Raw genomic sequence first — 21,038 nt, forward strand, 5'->3', positions numbered from 1 at the left:
TGCAGCATCCTCGGTCCTGCTGGCTGCAGCACCCCCTGCTCCAGCATCCCAGTGGTGTCCAGGCCGGCAGCTGGGACCAGCCTCACCTCCTGCCCCTCTCCTACACATATCCCAGGCCCTCTTCACAGCCCAAAGGTTTCATTTCCCCAGAAACACATGCCAATGGCTTTTTCTGCTATATACCTAAACTTGTTTGTACAAGTTGCACAATGTGGGAGAAAGAAGGAAAAAAAGGCCACCGGTCACCCCAATGGCATTTTAAAATACCAGATTGGGAAGACAGATCTTGTCCAGGGTTATCAAGTCCCATCTTAGCTCCATCACTCCCTGATACTCCTGTGGGTAGGGGGTACTGGGAGAATCAGCTATGCAGGTCTCTGGCTCAGTTCCTGGGCCAACAGGACAGATGCAGCAATGAAAACTCTTCTCTCTACTATGCTTTGAATTCCTGATTTTTAAATTTGGTGTTATTAGGGTTCCTTTCCTTTTTTTTCCTCTCCTTTAGAGAAGCTACCCCTTGTACCCCTTGTATATCCTACTCTCAGATGTGCACAGTAGAGTCTGTGGCATTCCCATCTCTTGAAACAGAGCAGTTTCCAAAATCCCAAAAAGGTAATAAATAGACCGCCACTTTGGTGTGGCATGAACCCAGGGGCTCAGTTCTTTGGGTTCTGCTCATATGAATATGTGCTGGGCACAGGGAGCAGCTGATGCTTCCAGAGAAAGAACCATGGCACACAGCTTTTTGTTCCCTGGGAGTTCCTTGAAAATGTCCCCTTTTTATTACAGAATTGTCCTTGATCTACAAGGAGTAACTCTGTGCAAATTGACCCCCATTATCTCCCTTTAGCCAGAAAATAGACAATCCAGTGGCTATTGTTCAACCTGGGGATGTGCCAAGATTGGAGAGGGAGATAAGAAAACGCTTGTTTGCAGCTGTTGTTTGGACTCTGGGCACATCCTGGATGAAGTGTGGGTCTCAGAGAAAATAAAAGTCCCTTCCCACACTGGGTTTAGAAGCAGTGTTGCTGTCCAACCGGGATGCAGAGGCAGAGCTGTGAGCTCTTCACCATCACTCTGGAGCTGAACTCGGCCCCTGTCTGGCCATGTCCACAAGGGCCCTTTTAGTCAATAGCTCTGCAGGCAGAAGCCAGGTTACTTCACTGGGAATCAAATGCAGTGGATCTATTTCCAGTCACTGTCCACAGAAACTGGTGTGATCTAACCCAATCTGCCTGATGGCCGTGTAGGTAACCCTGAACTCATCACTAAAGAAAATGTAGGCAGTGTAAGCTAGGGGTTCACACACTGCTGGGTAAAGGAACATCCTTCAAAGCTCCCAAGAGTGATCAGCATATTGCAAATGCCTTCCAGCACAGACTATGCCAAGGTAATAAAAACTGAGTATTTTTAAAGTGATACCAAAAGAACAGGAAAAAGCAAACCCAAGAAACTCAAAAATCTTTTAGCAGGAAAGTGACAGAAAGCTTCTTCCCATGCATTATATTCAGGTCTGAAAAATTAAACCTACTTATATTAAACTCAATAATGTAGCTGTGTCCTGGGGGAAAAGCAGAAGTAGATTCTGAAGAAGAAATTTCATTTTTGAAGGATTCCAGTCTATAACAAATACCTTATTTCTGACACCTGATAAGTGTGGAGAGGCCCAGAAGTTAAACTCAACAAAAGGCCTGTAGGAAATTTCTTTGCCTCTACAGGAATGCATCAGCTCTCAGGAATTTGGCATAGATAACACCTATGTGTCAGACAGTTGGCATAGTTCTAACAGTGAAAAATCCAGCTTCTTGCCTTACTGATGTGAACAGTCTCACTGCCTTGTGGAATGGGATTAAAAAGTCTACAAAGAACAGCACAGAAGGTGAGAGTCTTTGGGAACCCGACATGTGCAGGCTGATATGTGATACTAATCCTGAGATGATGGGGTCAGCAGAGCCAGGAGGTGACAGGGAAGCCTCTACAGAACAGACTGAGCTGTAGAACTGTGTGATACACAATGTATATTTCACTAGTTTGAAAAAAAAAGTTAAGTATTTAATTCATCTGACCAACTCCTGCTTAACTGCCCATGCTATCATTAACTAACCATGTAAAAATACAGGTTAGAGTAAGGCCAATTGGGAGCTTTAAATAAAATGAACCAGGGCTGAGTCAATAGTTGATAGCTTAGTACTACATCAAGGAGTGCCACACATGGCAATACACCAGATTGCAGTGATGAGTGATGGGGGTCCATGGAAGAAAGTTGGTCCTGCTCTGGTAATAGTAACACTGGGGAAAATGAAGGATCTAGCAGCATAAAACTAATTGTTGCCTACCTCAAAAGCCAGGCCTTTAAAATAAGTTTCCTTTCTCACTAATTCAGCAGCTGATATCTTTTCAAGTTGTAAGCTAATTTTGTGGTGAATCTAAACCAGCAAACATTGAGTTTCTACTGATTAGCACCAAACTCCAAAGCAGGCAAAACCCTAGGGGAAGAAGATTATTTTGTCTAAAAGGCAAACAATTGAAGTAGGATGATGTCAACAGTGGGAATCAGCAGTTTCTAATTCTGTTATCCCTTGACATATGTTGTTTTTGGGGAAATCACCAAGACTGGCTGATGAAAATGCATGTGTACATCTGCTGGACTGAAATTAGGAGCTGCATGGGCACATCAGGGAGCTGCAGAAAGATCAGCCAGTTAGACACCACAATGAACATGCATCCACAAACACAACTGGCAAAGGATATAGAGTGCATTTTGATATAAGCCAAAGCGTACACACAGCTCTGAAAAAAACAATTTCAAAGTCAAGGATGGAATTTCCCTACTTGTGTGTATTTCTGTGCTAGTGCAAAGAGCTCTCTGTGTTCTGAATATCTGCTTTTAAACCTTTTAGAAAATATGAAGCAAGGTAAAGCCAGATCTACCAGAAAGCCCCAGGCCCCTCTGCAGTGCCAATAGGAAGCCTAACAGGCTGTTAGGTACTGATGCAATTCCTCCTGAAGTCTCAGGCTGCTTCCACCTACCAGCTGTTCCAGCTGCTAAGTCTGACCTCCTTACTGCCAATAACAGGGAGAAAGTTGCAGGAACTGTAAATAACAAACAGCCAGTTTCCTGCAATTCCAGCATGCATTTATCAAGTCATGCAAAAATTTACTGAATAAATAGCCAAGAAGGCTGTTGGCCAAGAAGGACCTGAACAAAGCAGCAATTTCAGTCGGGAGAAGCAAATAAACTGGGAAGGGGCTGCCTTTTGTCTCACAGTCATTACATCTAAACTTCCTCCTAAACAAAGTAATGCATGGGAATGTGCTGTGTCAGCCAGTAAAGTGTACACATGTACCACCTACACCTCCAAATCAGTGCTCTCATCTGCCTGAACAACAGTGCTGTGTAAACACAGCTTGCTAAGCCTTTTAGCATTTCTGCAGAGATCATTTCATCTGACACTCAAACACAACAAACTGTTGGACCTTAGAGTAGAGAACACTTCTGGGGAGGAAACAGTGATGGATGTCTTCTCCAACTGATAATGCACAATGGTTTAGGAAGATGAAATAAAACTACTGCAAGCTGGACAGCAAAATTCTGAAGTTTACAAAAGGAGTTTTGGAGGCCAGCTCTTCAATAGCCACACAGGTTCATGACCTTAGCTGTGTGTTTCACCTAAAAAAACCCCACTGTGATGTCTCTGGAACAGAGCACCCTACCAGGAGAATGGGATATCACCTCACCACTAATTGCTGGAACTTAGAAAGCCTCCAACAGAAGACATTCCACTGCTCTGCAACTTTTTCCCACCTTATCCTCATTGTAGCAACTTCCAGCTCTGACCCAAGTACTGCAGATAGCCCAGGAGACAACCTGGTCACAGCAGGAAATGTGGGCACAAAGGAGTTGTGACAGCCCTCCACTGGTGTCTGAGACAGACTAGGTGAATGTCATCTCCCCTGTCTCTAGTGAATGACTTTGTTGTGATGATTTAATATTTTGTTGTTGGTGGTGGTAAGTTCTTTCAAAGGCAAGCGAGGTAAACTCAAGATCATAGGCCAAGCAGAGCACACCTTCAGGGAAGGTATAGGTTGGATATTAAGAAGAAATTTTTCACCAAAAGAATAATAAAGTACTGGAATGCTCTTCCCAGGGAGGTGGTAGAATCACCATCTCTGGATGTGTTTAAAAAAAGACTGGACATGGCACTTTGTGATATAGTCTGGTTGAGGTGTTAGGACATAGGTTGGAGTTGATGATCTTAGAGGTCTCCTCCAACCTCACTATTCTGTGATTCTGTGTTTCTGGATCTCAGGGAAGAGATGGGCACATAACACTTGCATAGCAAGTGTGGTACCCTAGGGTAAAAGGCTTGTGGCCATTTTCAAATCAGGAATCATAAAAAATATTCTTGAACCCTGTGGCCACCTCACTTGTAGGTTTGTGGAAACATCAGGTGTTTGTCTGGCAGTCTGTGGGTCTAGCAATGCTTCTCTGCTGTTCAGAAAAATGCAACTTCAGAGACCCCTGCTCCATTCCCTGCTGCTGGCAGTGCCCACAGCGCGGCAGTGACACCAGAGGTAGTGACACCAGTGAGACAGTGACATCAGTGGGACAGTGGCAGTGACACCAGTGGCAGTGACACCATGACGTACCATCTCCACGCAGAGCGAGCAGTAGCTGCGTTGTTCTGATTTCACAGACACGGGCCTCAGGGGCTTCTCTTTGCTGCACTTGTCACAGGGACCAAACACAATTGCTAAAAAGGTCTGGTCCATCTTGGTGGGTCACCAGAGCTGAAAGAGAAGGAGGAGGAAAGCATGCGTGTGAAAAACGCCAATTACTTGTTTTTAAAATTTTAAAAGTTTAATATTAATGATTATAAAAATAGTGATATAATTAGGGTAATAATAATTTGGACTATTTGAATTGACAATATGAGACAACAGAAACAAAGAGTTATGGATGTTTGGGTATCTTTTTCTGGGCAGCATAGGCCCAAAAAAGGACACACATTAACAGAGGATTAACCCTTAAAAACAATAACCTGTTGCATATTCATACACCTCATACATGACGCATAAATTCCATTCAAACACAGGATTCTGTCTGGTCAGTGTCAGCTTCTTCCTCTTAATCCTGACGGCTCTTCAAGCATGAGTGAGGGAGGAAGAAGTTAGTTTCTTCTGATAAGGGAGCAATAAATTCTCTTTCTCTGACAGATTCAGGTGTCCTGTGGCTGGTACCTCGCTGCGAGTCCTCTCTTTAAAAAAGTATCTTACATAGCACAGTTTCTATTTTAACATTATAACCTAAAACTATACTTAACACACTACTTAAGAAAATTTAAACAGCATAAGTTTCTAACATAACACATATAATATTCATTTTAATATTTGTGAAGAGCCAATAATAAAATATGCATTTTTTGCAATGCACAAAGTCGAGCACAGAGCTTCCCACCACTGCCAGCTAAGGAGCCTAGGCTGTATATAGACATCTGTAGGCTGGATAATCTCCCTCTGTGACTAATCTCTCGAGCTGGATGAACTGTCACTGTATACAAGACAGTCACGTGCTCTGCAGAGTCTTTTTTAATGAAGAAAAACATATAGCAAAACATATTTGCACACCATTACAAGATGTGCTGTGCATATGGGTTCACTACATGTGGGAAAGTACTTTTAATTTGTACTTAGCCATTGCCAGCAGATAATAACCTGAAATCCACAGCAACAGCTGGACTTCTGAGAAACCTGCACTGATAAATAAATTTTCTTTTTTCCACTGCATTATAAAATAGTCATTATTATGCATTATTTTTAAAGCTGAAAATATGACCTAGGATTTGGTCAGCAGCAGCTACAGAATATTATGATCAATATGCTGTTTGAGCAGAAATTGATGCTTCAAGCACACTGACAGCTGGGTCATTAGAAATCCACTTTTGTTCTCAAGCCAGGCATCTCTAAGATCAAAGATACCAACACAGTATTAAAAACTACTTGAGAGTCAGACAAACAAATGAGAATAATATTGCAGTGTCATTTTTGTCTGTACATTTTTCATAGGGAAAACAAGACCTTTCACCTCTTCTAAAAATCAAGTTTTAAACAATATTTAGACTTGTACGTAACAAATGAATTTGTGGTAAACAATCAGAAGTAGTTATCATAAGAGAGATTTAAATGGAACAAAAGAAATTCAATGACCTATGACATTTTAGAATTTGTCTGGCTGGACATTATACAAAAGTCAAATCAAACTTTGCTCTGTGTACTTGTCTCCATCCTGCTATTTATGCTTACGTATTTCAGTGGACTGTTTGAAAAGTAAGACAATAAATGCAGAAATCCTGCCCACTTTTAAGTCAATAAAAGTTTTGGTGTTGTCTCCAGGGGATGCATGACTTCATCCCAAAACACGTGGAAAGAAGAAATCTGTCATGGAAGGAACTGCAGTGTAATAGTTTAAAATTTGCATGGAGATTTCAGTCAAGAGTCAAGGAGGTTTATATTCCACTTGATGAAAGCAGCAAATATGGCCTGAAGCTTTTAATCTATTTTTTTGCAAATGTGAACCCAAGACAAGCTGCCACCCTTTCCAGGGAGCTTCTCAGTGCTGTAAAATGCCTGCAGTGCCTGGGCTCAGCTCTCCTAGATCCTTAAAACTGGACATTGACAACTGAATAAGTTGTTATTCCAAGGTTCTCAGAATTAGTGATCCCTGAGGAACCACTGATCTTATTTGAATGAAATGTCATCAGTAGCTCCAGACACTTTTGACAAGGATCTATTAGGCATGGAATAAATACTCTGGGCAGAATTAATCTTTGATAAAATATGAGAATTCGCTGGAGTAATGTACAGGAGGAATCATACCTGCTATCAGTATTTTACTTTAGCTAAGATTATGACACATTATAAAATTCTACTACAAGAGAAGCCACCAAAAGTTCTGAATAATTAAAAAGCAGTATTGCTCCTGACACAGTATACAAATCCATCACTATGACAATTTTACAAAGATATTTAGAGCAAAAAGGCCTAAAACCATTACAAGTTCTAGCACTGTAGCCTGAATTTTGAACCTTACTAGGTTTTTAAATCTACATTAGAAATTTAAAGATGGTGAATCATTAAGAAATGTGTTATTACAGATAAATTCTGTACAATGAATCTTGTTGTAAAATAAAAAAAAAATTACCCACCTTTTCAGAGAGCAAGAACCTGGAGATTCTCAAGATGGCTAAGTAAGCCCTGTGCAGCTGCTAACGTAGAAAGACAACCTTCCTATTAATTCTACTTAAAGGTATTTTAAGCTCAGCCTCTCCAGTTGCATCACCTCAGATCAGTTACATACTGGGGATTACTGATAATGACTTTATTTTAACTGCCTTCTTTTAGAACACAGAATAAAGAACAGAAACTATTAGGCAAGCCAGACCTTACCTACCTGGTCCATACAGCAGTTTTTTGGATGGTTTGTTTATGAATATTTGCTTGTTAACAAATACTAAAGTTGAAATATACTAGGGAGGTGACTGACAACTGATTTTTCCAACTATCAACTTGGTATTCTGACATACAGCACCACCAATATTAAGTTTATCTCATATTCTTAAAAAAAACTTACAAGCCTAACAAATTGATTAGTGTCCATGCTGGCTTTTCCTTGGTTATACTTCTACAATTCTCCTGTTCTAAGACAGTAAATTTAAAGTCAATAGGATTAAAAATTGCTGCTTTTCTTGCACTCTTTGAAAAAAATTTGGGGATATTTACGAAAACATGTCTGAAAAATTTAAGAACTGCCAAAGGTCACATCTATTATTAAGACTCTATGGAAGGAACTGAATTAATGCCATTAGATTTCACATTTGGTAGTCAAGGGGATCTGAGGGAAAAAAGACAGACCTGAACCTCATCCCAGTCGAGACTTGTGTAAAAGTAACCAGTCCTAATCATTTTTTATTAGAATATTATGGGAGCACAGGACTGAAAGGGACCACCTGTGCTGCTGAGCTCTATTCCCAGAAACTGCAGGAGTCACAAGTCTAAACACATCCAAAAATGCCAAAAGCATCTTACACATCTCTCCATAAGCCACTGCAGTGCTTCCCCACTGCAGTGAGGATCACCATTCAACACTTTCCCAGTTGAATGAAATACCTTTCTCCTTTAGCATCATCCTAGGAAAGTTAACCTCACTAATGCCCTTCACTAAAACTGCTCCTTATAATCAGAAGAATAACAGAGAACAAAATAGTTTTGCATTTAAATTCTGTCTGAAGGCATTAATATCAGCAAAAGCAAGATAAGTTCTGAGAGCATACAGTAAGCTGGATAATTTTAAATGTTGTTTTAAAAATATACCTTGTTGTTTGCATACACAGCATTAATAGCACACTCCACAAAAAGCTCTCAAAGTAGCATCAAATTGTCAGAACAGTTTTCCTTCATCAACAATTTTTGTCACAACAGCACACACACCTTGACACTTCTCTGTGATGTGGATGCAAGAGTGGGCTGTGATTTCCCTCACGTCAGCCCAGGTAACAGACACACAGCTCCAGGAGCTGCAAAAAACGCCTGTGCACAATTTGCAGCAACAAAAGTTGCTTCCATTAAACTATTTCCAGAAATTCATAAGGAGCCAAGGACAGCACACAATGCTGACAGGAAGAGACACAATGTTACAGCAAAGCAACTAAATTAAATAAATGTTTCTGGTGCAGTACAAGACTGACAACACTCACAAATGTTCACGTAGTTCCAAGTAACTTCTTTCAAACGATTCCATACTAAAAACGTAACTATTGCATCACACAAAGAACTACAAATTGATTTAAAACTACTTTATTTAATATGTTAAAATAGTCTACCTACATGTGTGATCTTTTGTACAGCTTTTATTGTTATTGAACAAACCACAAAATGTTTCCTTCATATATTTTGACTGTATCTCTGCGGATATCATGAGGAATATGACACTGTACATGGTAAGCACCAGCAACACTAAATAGCAAGAATGATTCCCTCTTCATGCTTAAAGGTAGTTTGTGAAATTAAACAAGTACTAACACTGTAGTAATAGTAAAAAAAAAAAAATCAAAGAAATTGTTCCTTAAATTAATCCAATTCATTATAATCCTTTAGCTATTTCAGAGCTTTAGTACTTGATTTTAATAACTATGGCAAACAGAGTAGTTAGAAACCCAGCATTAGTTACCTATTTAAGGACAGTCACCCTTGTGGTGAGGTGAATGCTATTTCCCCTGCTGTTCTGACAGGGTCCAGAACTAAATAAAGTTATGTTTTACTCCCTGAGCACAGGGAGAAGGCTGAACAAAGCAGAAAGGAGGCCATTTCTGCATTTAAGGATCCTGCAACTGAAATTACTTAAATAAAGGTGAAATGTAAGGAATTAAGCTTGGTTTATCATTAACACCAGACCACAGTTGCTGCATCTACTCCTATTCAATCTCTGGACTGGAGGAGGGAAACCAGCAAAATGAGAAAGGCAGGAAGGTGATGTGTGCATACTCACTGTGTATTCTGAAATACAGTGCACTGAGGATGGAACCAAACCAGGAGATGACTCCTGCCTTTCAGAGAACCAAGCTTGTACTTCAAACCTGGATCATAGCATGAATTTTATATCTAACTTTTCTATTACAATAACTGATATTGAATCCAAACTTGGCACTGCAGAGAACAGAACTGAAACCTGTCTCCAAGAAGAGCACCTGAGTCCCTGCTCTGGCCAAGGAGCTGTGCAGAGTGCCTGAGCTGCAGTGCAAGCACTCAGAGAGCCGAGCCAGCCCACCTACAAAAAGACATTGTGGGTTTGTAACAGCCATTCTCTTAGATTGATCTCAGTTCCCCTCTTCACAGAAAGGTGAAAGCCAGTCTCAAATATATCAAGGCAAAAAACTGAATTGCCTTGGGAAGAAAAAAACCCCCTCTCATTACAGGAAGTGAAGGCAAAGAAAATTGTAAAGCAGTAACATCTATCACATGCCAGTCTTCCCCTCTGACTGCTGCTGACAGGGCAGCAATGCAAACTTGTCAGATAAATGCTTTTCTTGTCAGCTGTGGACTAAAAACTGTATGGTAAGCTTTGTGTCCAGGTGATGATATAAAGTTCTTCTTATAGGACTGAAATGAAGGAAGAAGAGTAAGAAAAGGGAGAAGGAAATAACAAGACAAAATTACTCCTACTCTTCAAGTCTTGACCAAGGAACAAGTTTTTAACAGCTTAATTCACTGCACACTGCCATACTATCCAGCAGCTGGTGAAATGAACCATGACAGTCTGCTGCCTTTATAGAGTCTCTGAGGAAATACCAATTCACTGGCTTTATTAAACCCTCGTGAGAAAGCCAAGTTTGAAGCTGCTGGGGACTTGTATCAGTTCCAAAGCATGTGGAGAGGGGGTGAAAGGAAACGTCACTTGGAAGAGATGCTTGGTATCAAGCATCAGCTGTGGGACATCCTCACGGTTGTTTAGCATAGCCTGAAAGCAGAACAGAAAGAGTGTGAAAACAATGAATTAAGAATCAAAGCAAAGCCAGTACATTGCTTTCTTCCCATGGCAAATCTTGCTTTTCCATGATGTTAAGCAGATTTGCTTGCATCACTTTCAAGTGTCTAGAAGATGAGCTACTTAGTAATAATGTGATGTAAAGGCCAAGTACAACTGTAAAGCATTAAAACTCATGTGTGTGAAGCACCTTGTGAGCTGAATATAGAAACAGCAGGGGCAGCTCTTACCTGGACCTTCCGAACAAAGGATGGAGTCACTCTTTTCTCAAAGTCATCTATTGGAGTGTATGAGTTCAGGATCTTAACTATCTGCTCAAATTACAGAAGACTATTTTAGTGTGTCATAAAAAGGGAGAAGACAAAAAGAACTAAACATTATTATGACATTCTTACTGATATTTAATTAAAGTTTCAGGAAAACATTTTACAGTAAAGAGAGAATTTTGACTTGTCACCTACTGAGTTGTTACATATATGATGATTGCTATGACTCATTTCCAGAGGTGTCAGCAGATCAAGGAGATGTAGAAAGAGCTGAATTTATTAAGGGAAACAATAAAAAAAACCCTGTGACATACTAAAAAAAACACATTGTGGAACAATAATGTGGGATACAACAAAGCAGGAAAGTGTTCACCATGGGAGTAGTTAAAATGCTAAAAGCAATCAGAAACAAGGAGTTAAAATTTCAATTTAACAAGTGATGATGTGGAATACTGAAGAATGCTACTTTTATGAAATGAAAGTCCAATGGCTTTTTGCAACAAATTATTTTAGATAGCTAAGATTCTGCAATCAGTGCTGCCAGAAGAAAACAGATGGTTCATTACCTGCACAGTAGAAAGAGATGTGCAGTGTTCACATATTTCCTTGGCATCATCATCTGTGATCTTTTTAACCTGAAGGAGCCAGGCTGCCTGAGACAGGGGCTCCAACGTTTCTTTGGCATTGCTGCTTTGAAGATTCTTGTCCTTAAGCCATTCTTCCAAGTAGCTGATATTACATCTGGGTTAAATCATGAACAAAGAACAGAAATGTCAGCTTCCCCTTGACAAGCAGGTTACTTTGAAGACTGCTAAGGAAGAAAGATTCTTCTAATGTTGTGTTCAAATTAATTATTTTAAGCTAAAAACAATACCTGCAGGACATAAAAATCAAACAATTAATAGCTTATTTAACTATAAATTAAATCCTTGTTATATTTCAATTCTTATTTTTTCTTCATTGTCTATTTTTTAAAGCTTGGGTAACAGAAAGTGAGTTATTAGTTTAGCTGTTGTTTCCAGAAAATTACATATACTGGCATTGTCTACTGCACTGCATGGCACTAAAACATTTATTTGCAACTGAGCATATACAGGAAATGAGAACAATCTTTGCTGTTACAAAGCAGGGCCAGGCTTATAAAGGATGATCAGCTTTCTTCTAATAATGTTCCCAGATGGGCCAAGATTTTACTGATTTTCCTTCCCCTGAGCCTGCAGACTGACTCATGGAAAACAAATGCACTGTTTCTTCTGCAAACAGTTAGGAGCATGTTTCCTTGATGCTTGCAGCAGGAGAGATGATGCTCAATATACATCCTCCAAGGCTCTGTCCCAGTGCCTGTCTTGTCACAGAGCATGAAACATGCAAGTCAGCTTTTGTATCCCTGCCAGCGCTGGGACACTGCACCTGTTCACTGTGGTAAGAGAGAATTAAAAATACTGTTGGTCACATCACGGATGAGCTAGCATGGAAAGAATCCTAATCATGCCTGACTTTAAGCTTCAGACTGTAATTTTCTCTGCTGTTTCTTTCACTAGTGTTTCCATGGAAAGAACAATTTGTAGTTGTCACATTAAGAAAGCTCAGCCCAAAATACGAAGATTTGATTTTCCAAAAGAAGTAAAAACAACTGTCTACTTCCAGCAGAATGGTCACAGAATATCCAGTGACTTAGAGGTAAAGGACCTTACATACAAGTGTTAAAAATTCATTCTCAAGCTTGCTGAAACTTTACTGGCTTTACCTTATCTGCATTCCTTTCCTACAGGAGCACATGTCCTTGCGGAGGAAGAGACTATTGAGGGTGACAGCTCCAATCAGAAAGAAAAGCTGCTTCACTGCCTGCTTTAGGAGCTCAGAGTCCAAGCCATTCTGACACATAGTGCTATAAAAATAGCTGAGTTGCTGCAATATAGAGGTCATGGTGTAGGTATCCGTGTCATCTATACTGGAAGAACGTTTACGGAACCCCGTAGGTTTCAAGCCAGAAATTCCTTGAAGACTTTCATATTCCAGCATGCCTGGTACTGAAATACAACAGAAAGTAGCATAAAATCAAAATTCCCAAGGCTCCTTTTGGTTACATTAATTATTGAACAAAACTTACATTCAGGATATTTTAGAAGTTAATTGATACAAGAAAAATAAGATTCTGACAAAGGCTTCTGGAGCACACAATTTTTACAAAGCCTTTTATTTCTGTATGATGTTGCTCAGATTCACAGCATTATCCTAGACTAGGAAGCTTTGAGGAAAAAGTCTGGGAATATACGATTCAGTGAAATTTGTATGTGTAGAAGCACACATGCAGGAACACCTAAGTATAGATGTCAGGAGAAAGGAGTCTGTCCCACCCTCTGCCGCCCTGTGTGAGCTTTCCTCATATGCTTCACCAGCTACATTTAGGTGCTCTTGGATTGCTGTTGTCTTACCAATCATGTGTTGAATGTTGTTCTCCATTACAATAATGAATTGGTGATATATTTGAATGGCCAAATCACTGAGAATTTGTCTGTATTCTGAGAGATCAAAATGCTTCAAACAGTTCTTATTCTGACGTGGAGTGTTATGCTTCATGAATTCCTATAAGTGAGTAGTAAATATAATTAGAAATCACATAATGTGGTAATTATAAATTGTTACTGCAATGTGTTGGAGTTACTCATTCCATCTCTGGCTGAACACAGAATGAGTCAAAGCTAATTTCAATGGGTGCTTCCTGTACTTAATTTTCCAGTTAATGCTGACGTTTGCTCTGCTCCTAAAGCCAAAGGAAAGACACGCATAGATGTCAATGAACTTTGGAGCAACTCCCAGATCTCTTAAACAGAAAGCAAACCGTCCCTGTTCTCCACTTGTTGCCCTACCCACTCCCCTCCCAAAATAAAAACCCATAAAAAAAGCCAACAACATAGCTGTTTCAACTGTGATGAAAAACAAAAACATTTATGTCATATTGTTGCAAAGGGATATAATTTTTGGACTTTTCATTAGCAAAGTTCTGACTTCAAAAGTCTACTCCAAATCCTAGCCTATGCGAGGTGTTCAATATTCATTAGAACGCAGATTAAAAGCAAATTCTGTATTCAGAGCTTTCCCTACTGCTGCAACCCCAGTTACAGAGTGTTGGTGATAAAGTTTATCAGGTTTGGGTTCTGAGTGACCCCGCTGTGGCCACGAGAGGGAGTGACTCCAACCCCAGCTCAGGCCACCCAAGTCTATAAAACCTCCTAAAAATACAGTCAGAGTTTCCAACTGAAAAGAATGAAAAAAAACTTGAGTCTCAGGATGAGATTTAGCTTAACAAGCAAGTGAAATAAGGGAAAAACCTGACAAGTTTGTTGTTTTGCTTCTTTCCAGAGTTTTTTTCTAATTTGGTAGCAGTAAGTATTTGAATGGCCCTAATTATAAAATAGTAAAGCTGTTTTAAATATATATATGGTCAGATATCTGAAGTCCACCATTAAACTTATGTGGAAAGATTCAAAATCAGCAGCAGTTTCCATGTCATGACTTTAACCTAATTTAGCACTTTGATGTTTCCTTCATTTCCCTTGATCCATTAATTCTATACTGTCTTATTATTTGTATAAGACACATAATACCACTGTAGAGCAATGTGAATATATAAATACCTGTAAGGAACACTGGTGAGCTGGTGAACAGTTATTAATTAATGCTATTTTAAATTTCAATTAAAATCTGTCAAAAGTAATGGAATTATTTTATTAAATCAATCCTACCTCTTCCCCGCTGTACTGCTTCAAACAGTTAAGAAAATAATATGTGTTGGAAAGCCAAAAGGACAACATCTCAAAGTCTTCTGAATGTTCCTGAAAATGGTAAGTAAAGCAGTCTTACTATGGTATTGTCTCACAAGGTTAATTCAATAATTAAACATAAGACCATTACAGCATTGGTAGAACAGAGCCCATCTATAGCAGAAGGAGCACAGAGCACCTGAAAGGGGCTGAACAAATCCTGCTTTGTTTTCAGGCTAACACATAGCAAAGATCCCTCTTTTGTTTGGTAAATACTGCTTAAGTATTCTTAATAGACAGGCTAAATAATAACCCTGAACAAACAGTTTTACAATTCCTGTGGATATGTAGTGTGCTGGAGGGCTTCCTGCAAAGACGTGTGAACAACACCTGCATTCACAAATGAAACTGCACTACAAAAACTATAAAAACTATAAAAACACAGTTCTAACTATCTATCTCTTATTTTTATTAGCTGAGTAAACACAAGCTTCTCTAATGGATAAACTGTGCTATAAATTTGTTTGTGTACAAACTTATAGGCATTCTCTGTACAACACATTCAACTGCATAAACCACAGTCCATTCCTGCCTGCGCTTCCTCCCTGTGTCTGGTGTTTCACTCCATTATAAATCATAACAAAGCATTCACAGAGCTGAATTTGTTATGCATAAAGCATAGCAGTTTTTGTTTATAATTTAATTTTGTACACGGGCTGGCAATTTGATTTTAATCGTTTGGGTTCTAGTGCTGCAGTACAGATGACATGTTAAATTACACCAGCAGCCAAGCAGTGCAAAAACCTCCTCAGAGCCCACTACCAGCTTGCTGCCAGACATACCAGCCTTCAGAAGTCCCTCTGACTTTGAACAGTGCTGAAAGCACAGGTGCACTTCACCTAATTAGCTACTCACTGTTAAATGTAAAGTGCTTTAAATGATTTTGTCAACAACACCTTCAGATAAAAATAATTTATGTTAATGCATTCTGTGGATTCTGTGTTCAGCACAGCAGAACCTCAGCTGGAGACTTTACAGGGATGCTACTACAAACCTCAAAAAGTGTCACTAATGATTATCATTCCCTTCTAGGAACACTGGCAAGTGGAAGTGTTGGCATTCCCCAGGTGCCATGCATGCATCTTGTAAACCTTGTGTTAAAAATCAAAAAGCACAGTACAGTGCAATCAAACATAGCTCCTACCTTAACAACCTGCTTGATGCCATCAATGGTGACATTCATGAAAGACTTCAGCATGTCAGCATCGTTCAGGTAATCTGCATACCTCACACACATGAACAGGATGTGAGCTGGGAGGCCAGGAATCATATTAACTACAACTCCACGGGGCTTCAAATCTGCATGGAGGAGAATAATCTGGTTTATTATGGAAAAATCCAATTTTCAGTGTATCATTCCAAAAAAGACAAGTGCCATGCTGTTCCTTCCTGCAGTTCTTTTCTGTAGTCACTTGATAACTGATTTACTGGAGAATCTCTTGTTTATGACAACTTCTGTAACAGTATTCCTCACATATGAGTATTAATTATATTTTCCTGAGGGATAGGAGAGTGTTTTAGTGAATTCTAAGGTCCAGCATGGGCTATGACAGGCAGAACAACTGCAAAAAGCAAATAACATTTAACTACCCACTGGATGCCCCACCAAATTCCAGCATTGCTTAGGGCCACACCTTTGCTCACAAAAATATTAACATCCAAAAGTGAGAAGAAAAGGCAGGTGTTGTTAATTTAATAATGGTACAAATGTACACGGAAAATTTGTCAAATTCACTATTAATTGTAAGCTAATGAGAAAAGCTGGTTTGGCAGCAAGACTGATACTGTAAAATAGCTCAGAAGAGGGACAAAATCTTTCTACAAGAGAAACATGAAGTACAGTTCCTTTCAGTGAAGGGAAGACATGGCAAGGACAGACAGGAAAGCAACCATCACACATGGATATAAGCACAGTAACTTACAGACTTAGTAGATGACCAGGAAGAAAGTAAATTGAGGTCCCTGATGTGCTCTTGGGATTTAAAGCTTTAGAGGTGGATAAATAGTAAGAAAGATAACAGAGTCAGCATTATGTAGAGTCAAAGAACTTATTTTTACACAGATAAAGCATTTCTGTACTTGAAATATCTGGTAATGGAAAGAGAGCAGTACAAATTGTACTGGTGGTAAGAGAATGGGGAAAAAGGCATCTTTGAATGAAAGTGAAATATGGCACCATGTAGTTTTTGTTACAGTGTTCTGAGTATTGTTGTTGACTTATAAAATTCCAAGTTTTACTAAAATACCGAGGATAAGATTTTGAATGATCCTTTCTTCGTCCTCTTTTTTGTACTCCATCATTCCAATGTACTCTTTGGGCACAGTGGGCACGTGGGCTTCAGCTGTCAAACACAAAAGCACTGTTACTGCCAGGTTAGTGGTTAAGCTAATGGTCACGTTAGAGCAAACTACTGGAGAAAAGCAGTTTTCTCTGTAATAAAGAGAGTACAAGCCCTATCCACACTAATGTTCTTATCTTATGGCTCCAAGCATTATGAGTTAAGTAACATTTATATTATTCATGAAGAGCTTCACTGGATTCAGTGGGATTACTTGCAGTAGTAAAAAAAAATAAACAGCAAAGTTACACCTCTACATTAGACAACTTTGCAATGTTTTTGAGAGCATCCTGTAGTGAAGAATTAATTTGTCTGTAAGAGCTTTGTACAGACTAACTTCACATCAGGAATCATCTGCCACTTGAAGGCTCACAGGAGGGGCTCCTTGTGAGATGCTAACTAACCCTGTTGGCTCAGAGAGTTTGTGTGAGGGTGTGCATAAACTGCTGTTGGCAGGACTTTATCCCTCTGCCTTCATCTTTATCATCTAGACCAGGTCCCTGTGTGCTTATGATTTAGCTGGGGAAAAAACAAACAAACCAGGAAAGGATTTCTATGTAATTTGTGTTGATGATTCCCCTGGCACATTTTTCTGAGGTATTAAATTTCTACCTCCACCCCAAACTCCAGCTTTTTAAAAATATATTTTTTCTTCAAACAGACACTTAGCATTCAAAGCTATTAAAAAAATAAATCACATAATAGCTTACATTTTTCAATAGTCTTGGTCAGAGTTTTGATCTGATCTTCTAATTTTTTTATTATTCTGTCTTTCATGTCTAGCTTTTCTTCAAGATCCTGTAATAACCAAAGTCAGTGAGTTCAGAGTAAACACAATAAAAAAATATTTTCTACTGCTTCACATTATTGGCACAATAAATATTATGATGTGCTTTTATTTATACTTGCTGGAAGAAGCACCCTCATATGTTTTTTCTCCCTCAATTAATTGAAGAAACATCCTATCCATACCTCAAAATCATAATTTCATTCTTTTTATCCTGCATTTCAGGTAGAGTTTCTTAATGACAATTTCATTTCCTCACCATGTTTTCCTCAGCAAGTCGAGTTGTCACTTGCTTTATCTTGCTTTGTAGTTCACCCTGGATTTCATCTTGCATCAAACCATTGCTCAGCCCCTCAATTCCTTGGATTGTGTCCTTCAGACTTTCTTTTTCTTTTATGTCTACTTCATTCTGGGCCTCAGTAGTTCTAAAAATAGGTAAGAAGCCTTGTCTCTTAATTTTTTGTGAAAGCACAGTGAGATGATACTTGTCCATTAGTTGTTAACTGTACAAAACAATCTAAGGCAAATCTTAAGTGGAATGTAATTTAAGAGTTTAAGCAACTCTGTTACTACAGCTTATAGTGTAGTAACACTTTTTTCTTATTGAAAAAAATATTAAAATTTACCGTCTTGGTGTCCTGTCCCGTTCCAGCTCATAATGCAGCCGATTTGACATCTCTTCCATTTTTTTTAATAATAAATGGCAGCAAAACCCAAAACAAAACCCAAAACAAAATCAGAGGTATTTACTGTTCAGTATTAGCATTCAGTAAATCTTTCATACACTCATAATTTTTTTCTATCTAATGAAATGGAATGATCTGCCAGATAATGTATCAGAGTAATATGGAACTACTCCATACCACACAATTATATGGGATGAAGAATTTTGATACTAATAACTTCTTGCAGTTGGCAGTAAAACTACTCATAAATTTTAAATCAGTTGCCTAGGAAGACACTGCAGTTACAGACACTCCAAATTCTCAGCAGAGTATGCTTTCCTAATTTGAGAAGAACTTTTCCCTCTGTCTCCCACTCTGAGTTTTGCAGCAGTCTCTTAAGTCTACCTCATAGAGTATGCCTTAAGTTCCAAATGATCTTTCCTTTTTATGACTGTTTCCAAAGGACATAGTCCATTTCACATATTCTTAGCAGAGCCCTATGGAATACATTTGGAGACTTCCAAACCCCAGAACTCAATGACCTCAAAAAGGTAAAAAAAGCACATATTTGCATGTATCTTATTTTTTCAGAAGAGATATAACACACATTTTTCATTGCATTTCTTCCATTTTACTAATAAAAATGTAAGTAATAAGGCAATGAAGTCATGATGGAATATTAACTCAGATTTTAGAAGTTCAGTTCCAGGGAATTAATCAAGTTCACCTCAAACAACTGAAATATTGGGGACCATAGTGGGACCATTACCTTTCAACTTTATGGTCTGCTCTTGAAGACGGTTTTCAAGGTCTAATTTTTGATTTTCAAGTTCAGCAACTTGCTGCTTAAGATCTGGGATTACCTTTGAGAGAAAAAGGAGATTTGTGTATTTCAGCACCTTCCTTCTTTTCAAATCCCTGCAGTAGTTCCTAAGTCACCCCACAACCCTGAACTGCCAATAGTTCAAACCAGAGAGAGGCTCTGGGGAGGTTCTGCTGCCTGCTTGCCTGACTTGTTTGACTTTTCAAGGCACCTTCTGCTGGCCACTCTTAAAAACTAAATATTGAGCTAATAAAATTCTTGGACTTTCCCACTGCTACCATTGTTTTGTTCTAGTTTAAAGGAAATTACACTATGGCTTTAATTTCCCTAGTTCAATTAACAGTGAAAAAACCCCTCAACATTCCATAAAACAGTTACAAAAATAATATCATAAATAACTTTTCCTTTTATTTTCAATTTTTGCAACTCTGTTTTGAAAACATTTCTTCGATTATTTTTCAGAATGGCATCTTCTGGAACAGCACGAGTTCCTTGTGTCAGACCGTTTTGCACAGCACCAGGTGTCAGGCTCTGCAGCCGTGCCTGTGGCTGGTTTCGGAATGTGTAGCTGCCCTCTGGTGGGGAAAGCCTCAGAACTCTGAGGAGGCTTCTGAGAAAAATCTCAAATCAGGTTTATGCAAATAATAAGGCAAAAAGTCTCTGTGAGGCTGCCCCAGCAGGCTGGACACTCAGACAGAAAATTTGGCTGTCTCCTTACACACCACCCCAGCAGGCAGGGAAGGAGCCTCAGGGATGTGCTGCCTTACATGGCCCCATTTGTTTGAGCCTTGAGGTTTCAAAGACATGTCCACAATATTTGGAGAGCCACAAACACATCTGGGTTGTACTTCTGCGCCTGGATCTTACCAGATTTTCTGAAGTCAGCCTGCTAACTTCCAGCCGAATGCCATCGTTGATGTCATTTTCCTCTCGGAATAATTTCTGTAGATGATTAATATCTTGACTAAGATGTTCAACTTTAAAGTTCAAACCTTCAATCTCCTTCTCATATATTTCTTTCTGAGACTGGAAATGGCTTTCCAATACTCTGTTAAAACAAAAAGGAGAAAGAACATGGCAGATGCAGAACGACCTTGATTAAATGGGTCAAATTTAATACAAAGTGAAAACAAAGTACTGTGATTAACACAGAGATATTCCATTACATCACCTGTGCATTAAAGGAGTTGAAAGTTATGCATGATATCTCAGAGGAAACACATTTTCCTGACTGACACATCCACACTTATCTCACTAGCTTGGTAGTTTATTCAACTGATTTTAAACTGCTCAGCTCATCATATAATGTAGCATTTGTTCATTTCCTTAACAGAAGTTCAGTATTGCACTGTAAAATTTGTTACCCACTGATCTTTTGATTTAACTTCTAGGTCACAGCTTGGAGTTTTGGAAACACTGAAGAACTGAACTAACCTTGTGGCTTTTTTCAAGCCCTCATAAGCAAACCACAGTTCTCCATCCTCATTTAAGTGTTCCAGATCCTCTGTAGAGAGTCTAGAATGCAAGGCAGAACCATTAGTGTGCAGATAACCACAATGTATTTCTTAAGCTTTCTTTGAAGATGCCTCAGAACAAAATTACCTGCTTCTTACATCTTCAAAATCATAACTTTCAAGAAGCTGCTTTGTAACTTCTGACATCTTTTCTGGAAAAAAAAACCCCACAAAGTTTATAAAATTCATTATTTTCTCTGCATGTTTCATCATAAAGATCAAACCATCCTCTTCCTAAATCTAACAAGGTACTTCCCTGGTACTCAGTAAATATATCTGA

At 39.0% G+C, this 21,038-nt stretch overlaps 2 protein-coding genes and 1 long non-coding RNA gene across 3 annotated transcripts in view; 1 reads left to right on the forward strand and 2 right to left on the reverse strand.

The window, feature by feature from the left end:
* GNB5 (G protein subunit beta 5) overlaps window positions 1-4,776 on the reverse strand; it is a 26,434-nt gene extending 21,658 nt beyond the window's left edge. Inside the window, exon 1 of the mRNA XM_031055869.1 lies at window positions 4,647-4,776. Coding sequence (XP_030911729.1) covers window positions 4,647-4,773 — 127 coding nt within the window. The 5' untranslated portion in view covers window positions 4,774-4,776. The remainder of the gene's footprint in view (window positions 1-4,646) is intronic.
* The window catches only part of LOC115947750, a 13,735-nt gene extending 1,018 nt beyond the window's left edge, over window positions 1-12,717 (forward strand). Inside the window, exons 2-3 of the long non-coding RNA XR_004081602.1 lie at window positions 12,348-12,486; window positions 12,578-12,717. This is a non-coding gene — a long non-coding RNA (uncharacterized LOC115947750). The remainder of the gene's footprint in view (window positions 1-12,347; window positions 12,487-12,577) is intronic.
* The window catches only part of MYO5C (myosin VC), a 33,359-nt gene continuing 21,209 nt past the window's right edge, over window positions 8,889-21,038 (reverse strand). The window contains exons 27-41 of the mRNA XM_005419654.2: window positions 20,847-20,910; window positions 20,679-20,759; window positions 20,112-20,292; window positions 19,190-19,284; window positions 18,383-18,445; window positions 18,016-18,181; window positions 17,680-17,767; window positions 16,877-16,972; window positions 15,775-15,929; window positions 14,553-14,642; window positions 13,242-13,392; window positions 12,554-12,836; window positions 11,373-11,547; window positions 10,771-10,851; window positions 8,889-10,513 (exon numbers count right to left, since the gene is read on the reverse strand). Coding sequence (XP_005419711.1) covers window positions 10,361-10,513; window positions 10,771-10,851; window positions 11,373-11,547; window positions 12,554-12,836; window positions 13,242-13,392; window positions 14,553-14,642; window positions 15,775-15,929; window positions 16,877-16,972; window positions 17,680-17,767; window positions 18,016-18,181; window positions 18,383-18,445; window positions 19,190-19,284; window positions 20,112-20,292; window positions 20,679-20,759; window positions 20,847-20,910 — 1,922 coding nt within the window. The 3' untranslated portion in view covers window positions 8,889-10,360. The remainder of the gene's footprint in view (window positions 10,514-10,770; window positions 10,852-11,372; window positions 11,548-12,553; window positions 12,837-13,241; window positions 13,393-14,552; window positions 14,643-15,774; window positions 15,930-16,876; window positions 16,973-17,679; window positions 17,768-18,015; window positions 18,182-18,382; window positions 18,446-19,189; window positions 19,285-20,111; window positions 20,293-20,678; window positions 20,760-20,846; window positions 20,911-21,038) is intronic.

This window comes from Geospiza fortis, unplaced genomic scaffold, assembly GCF_000277835.1.
Source record: "Geospiza fortis unplaced genomic scaffold, GeoFor_1.0 scaffold171, whole genome shotgun sequence".
In the NCBI taxonomy this organism is placed as follows: domain Eukaryota; kingdom Metazoa; phylum Chordata; class Aves; order Passeriformes; family Thraupidae; genus Geospiza; species Geospiza fortis.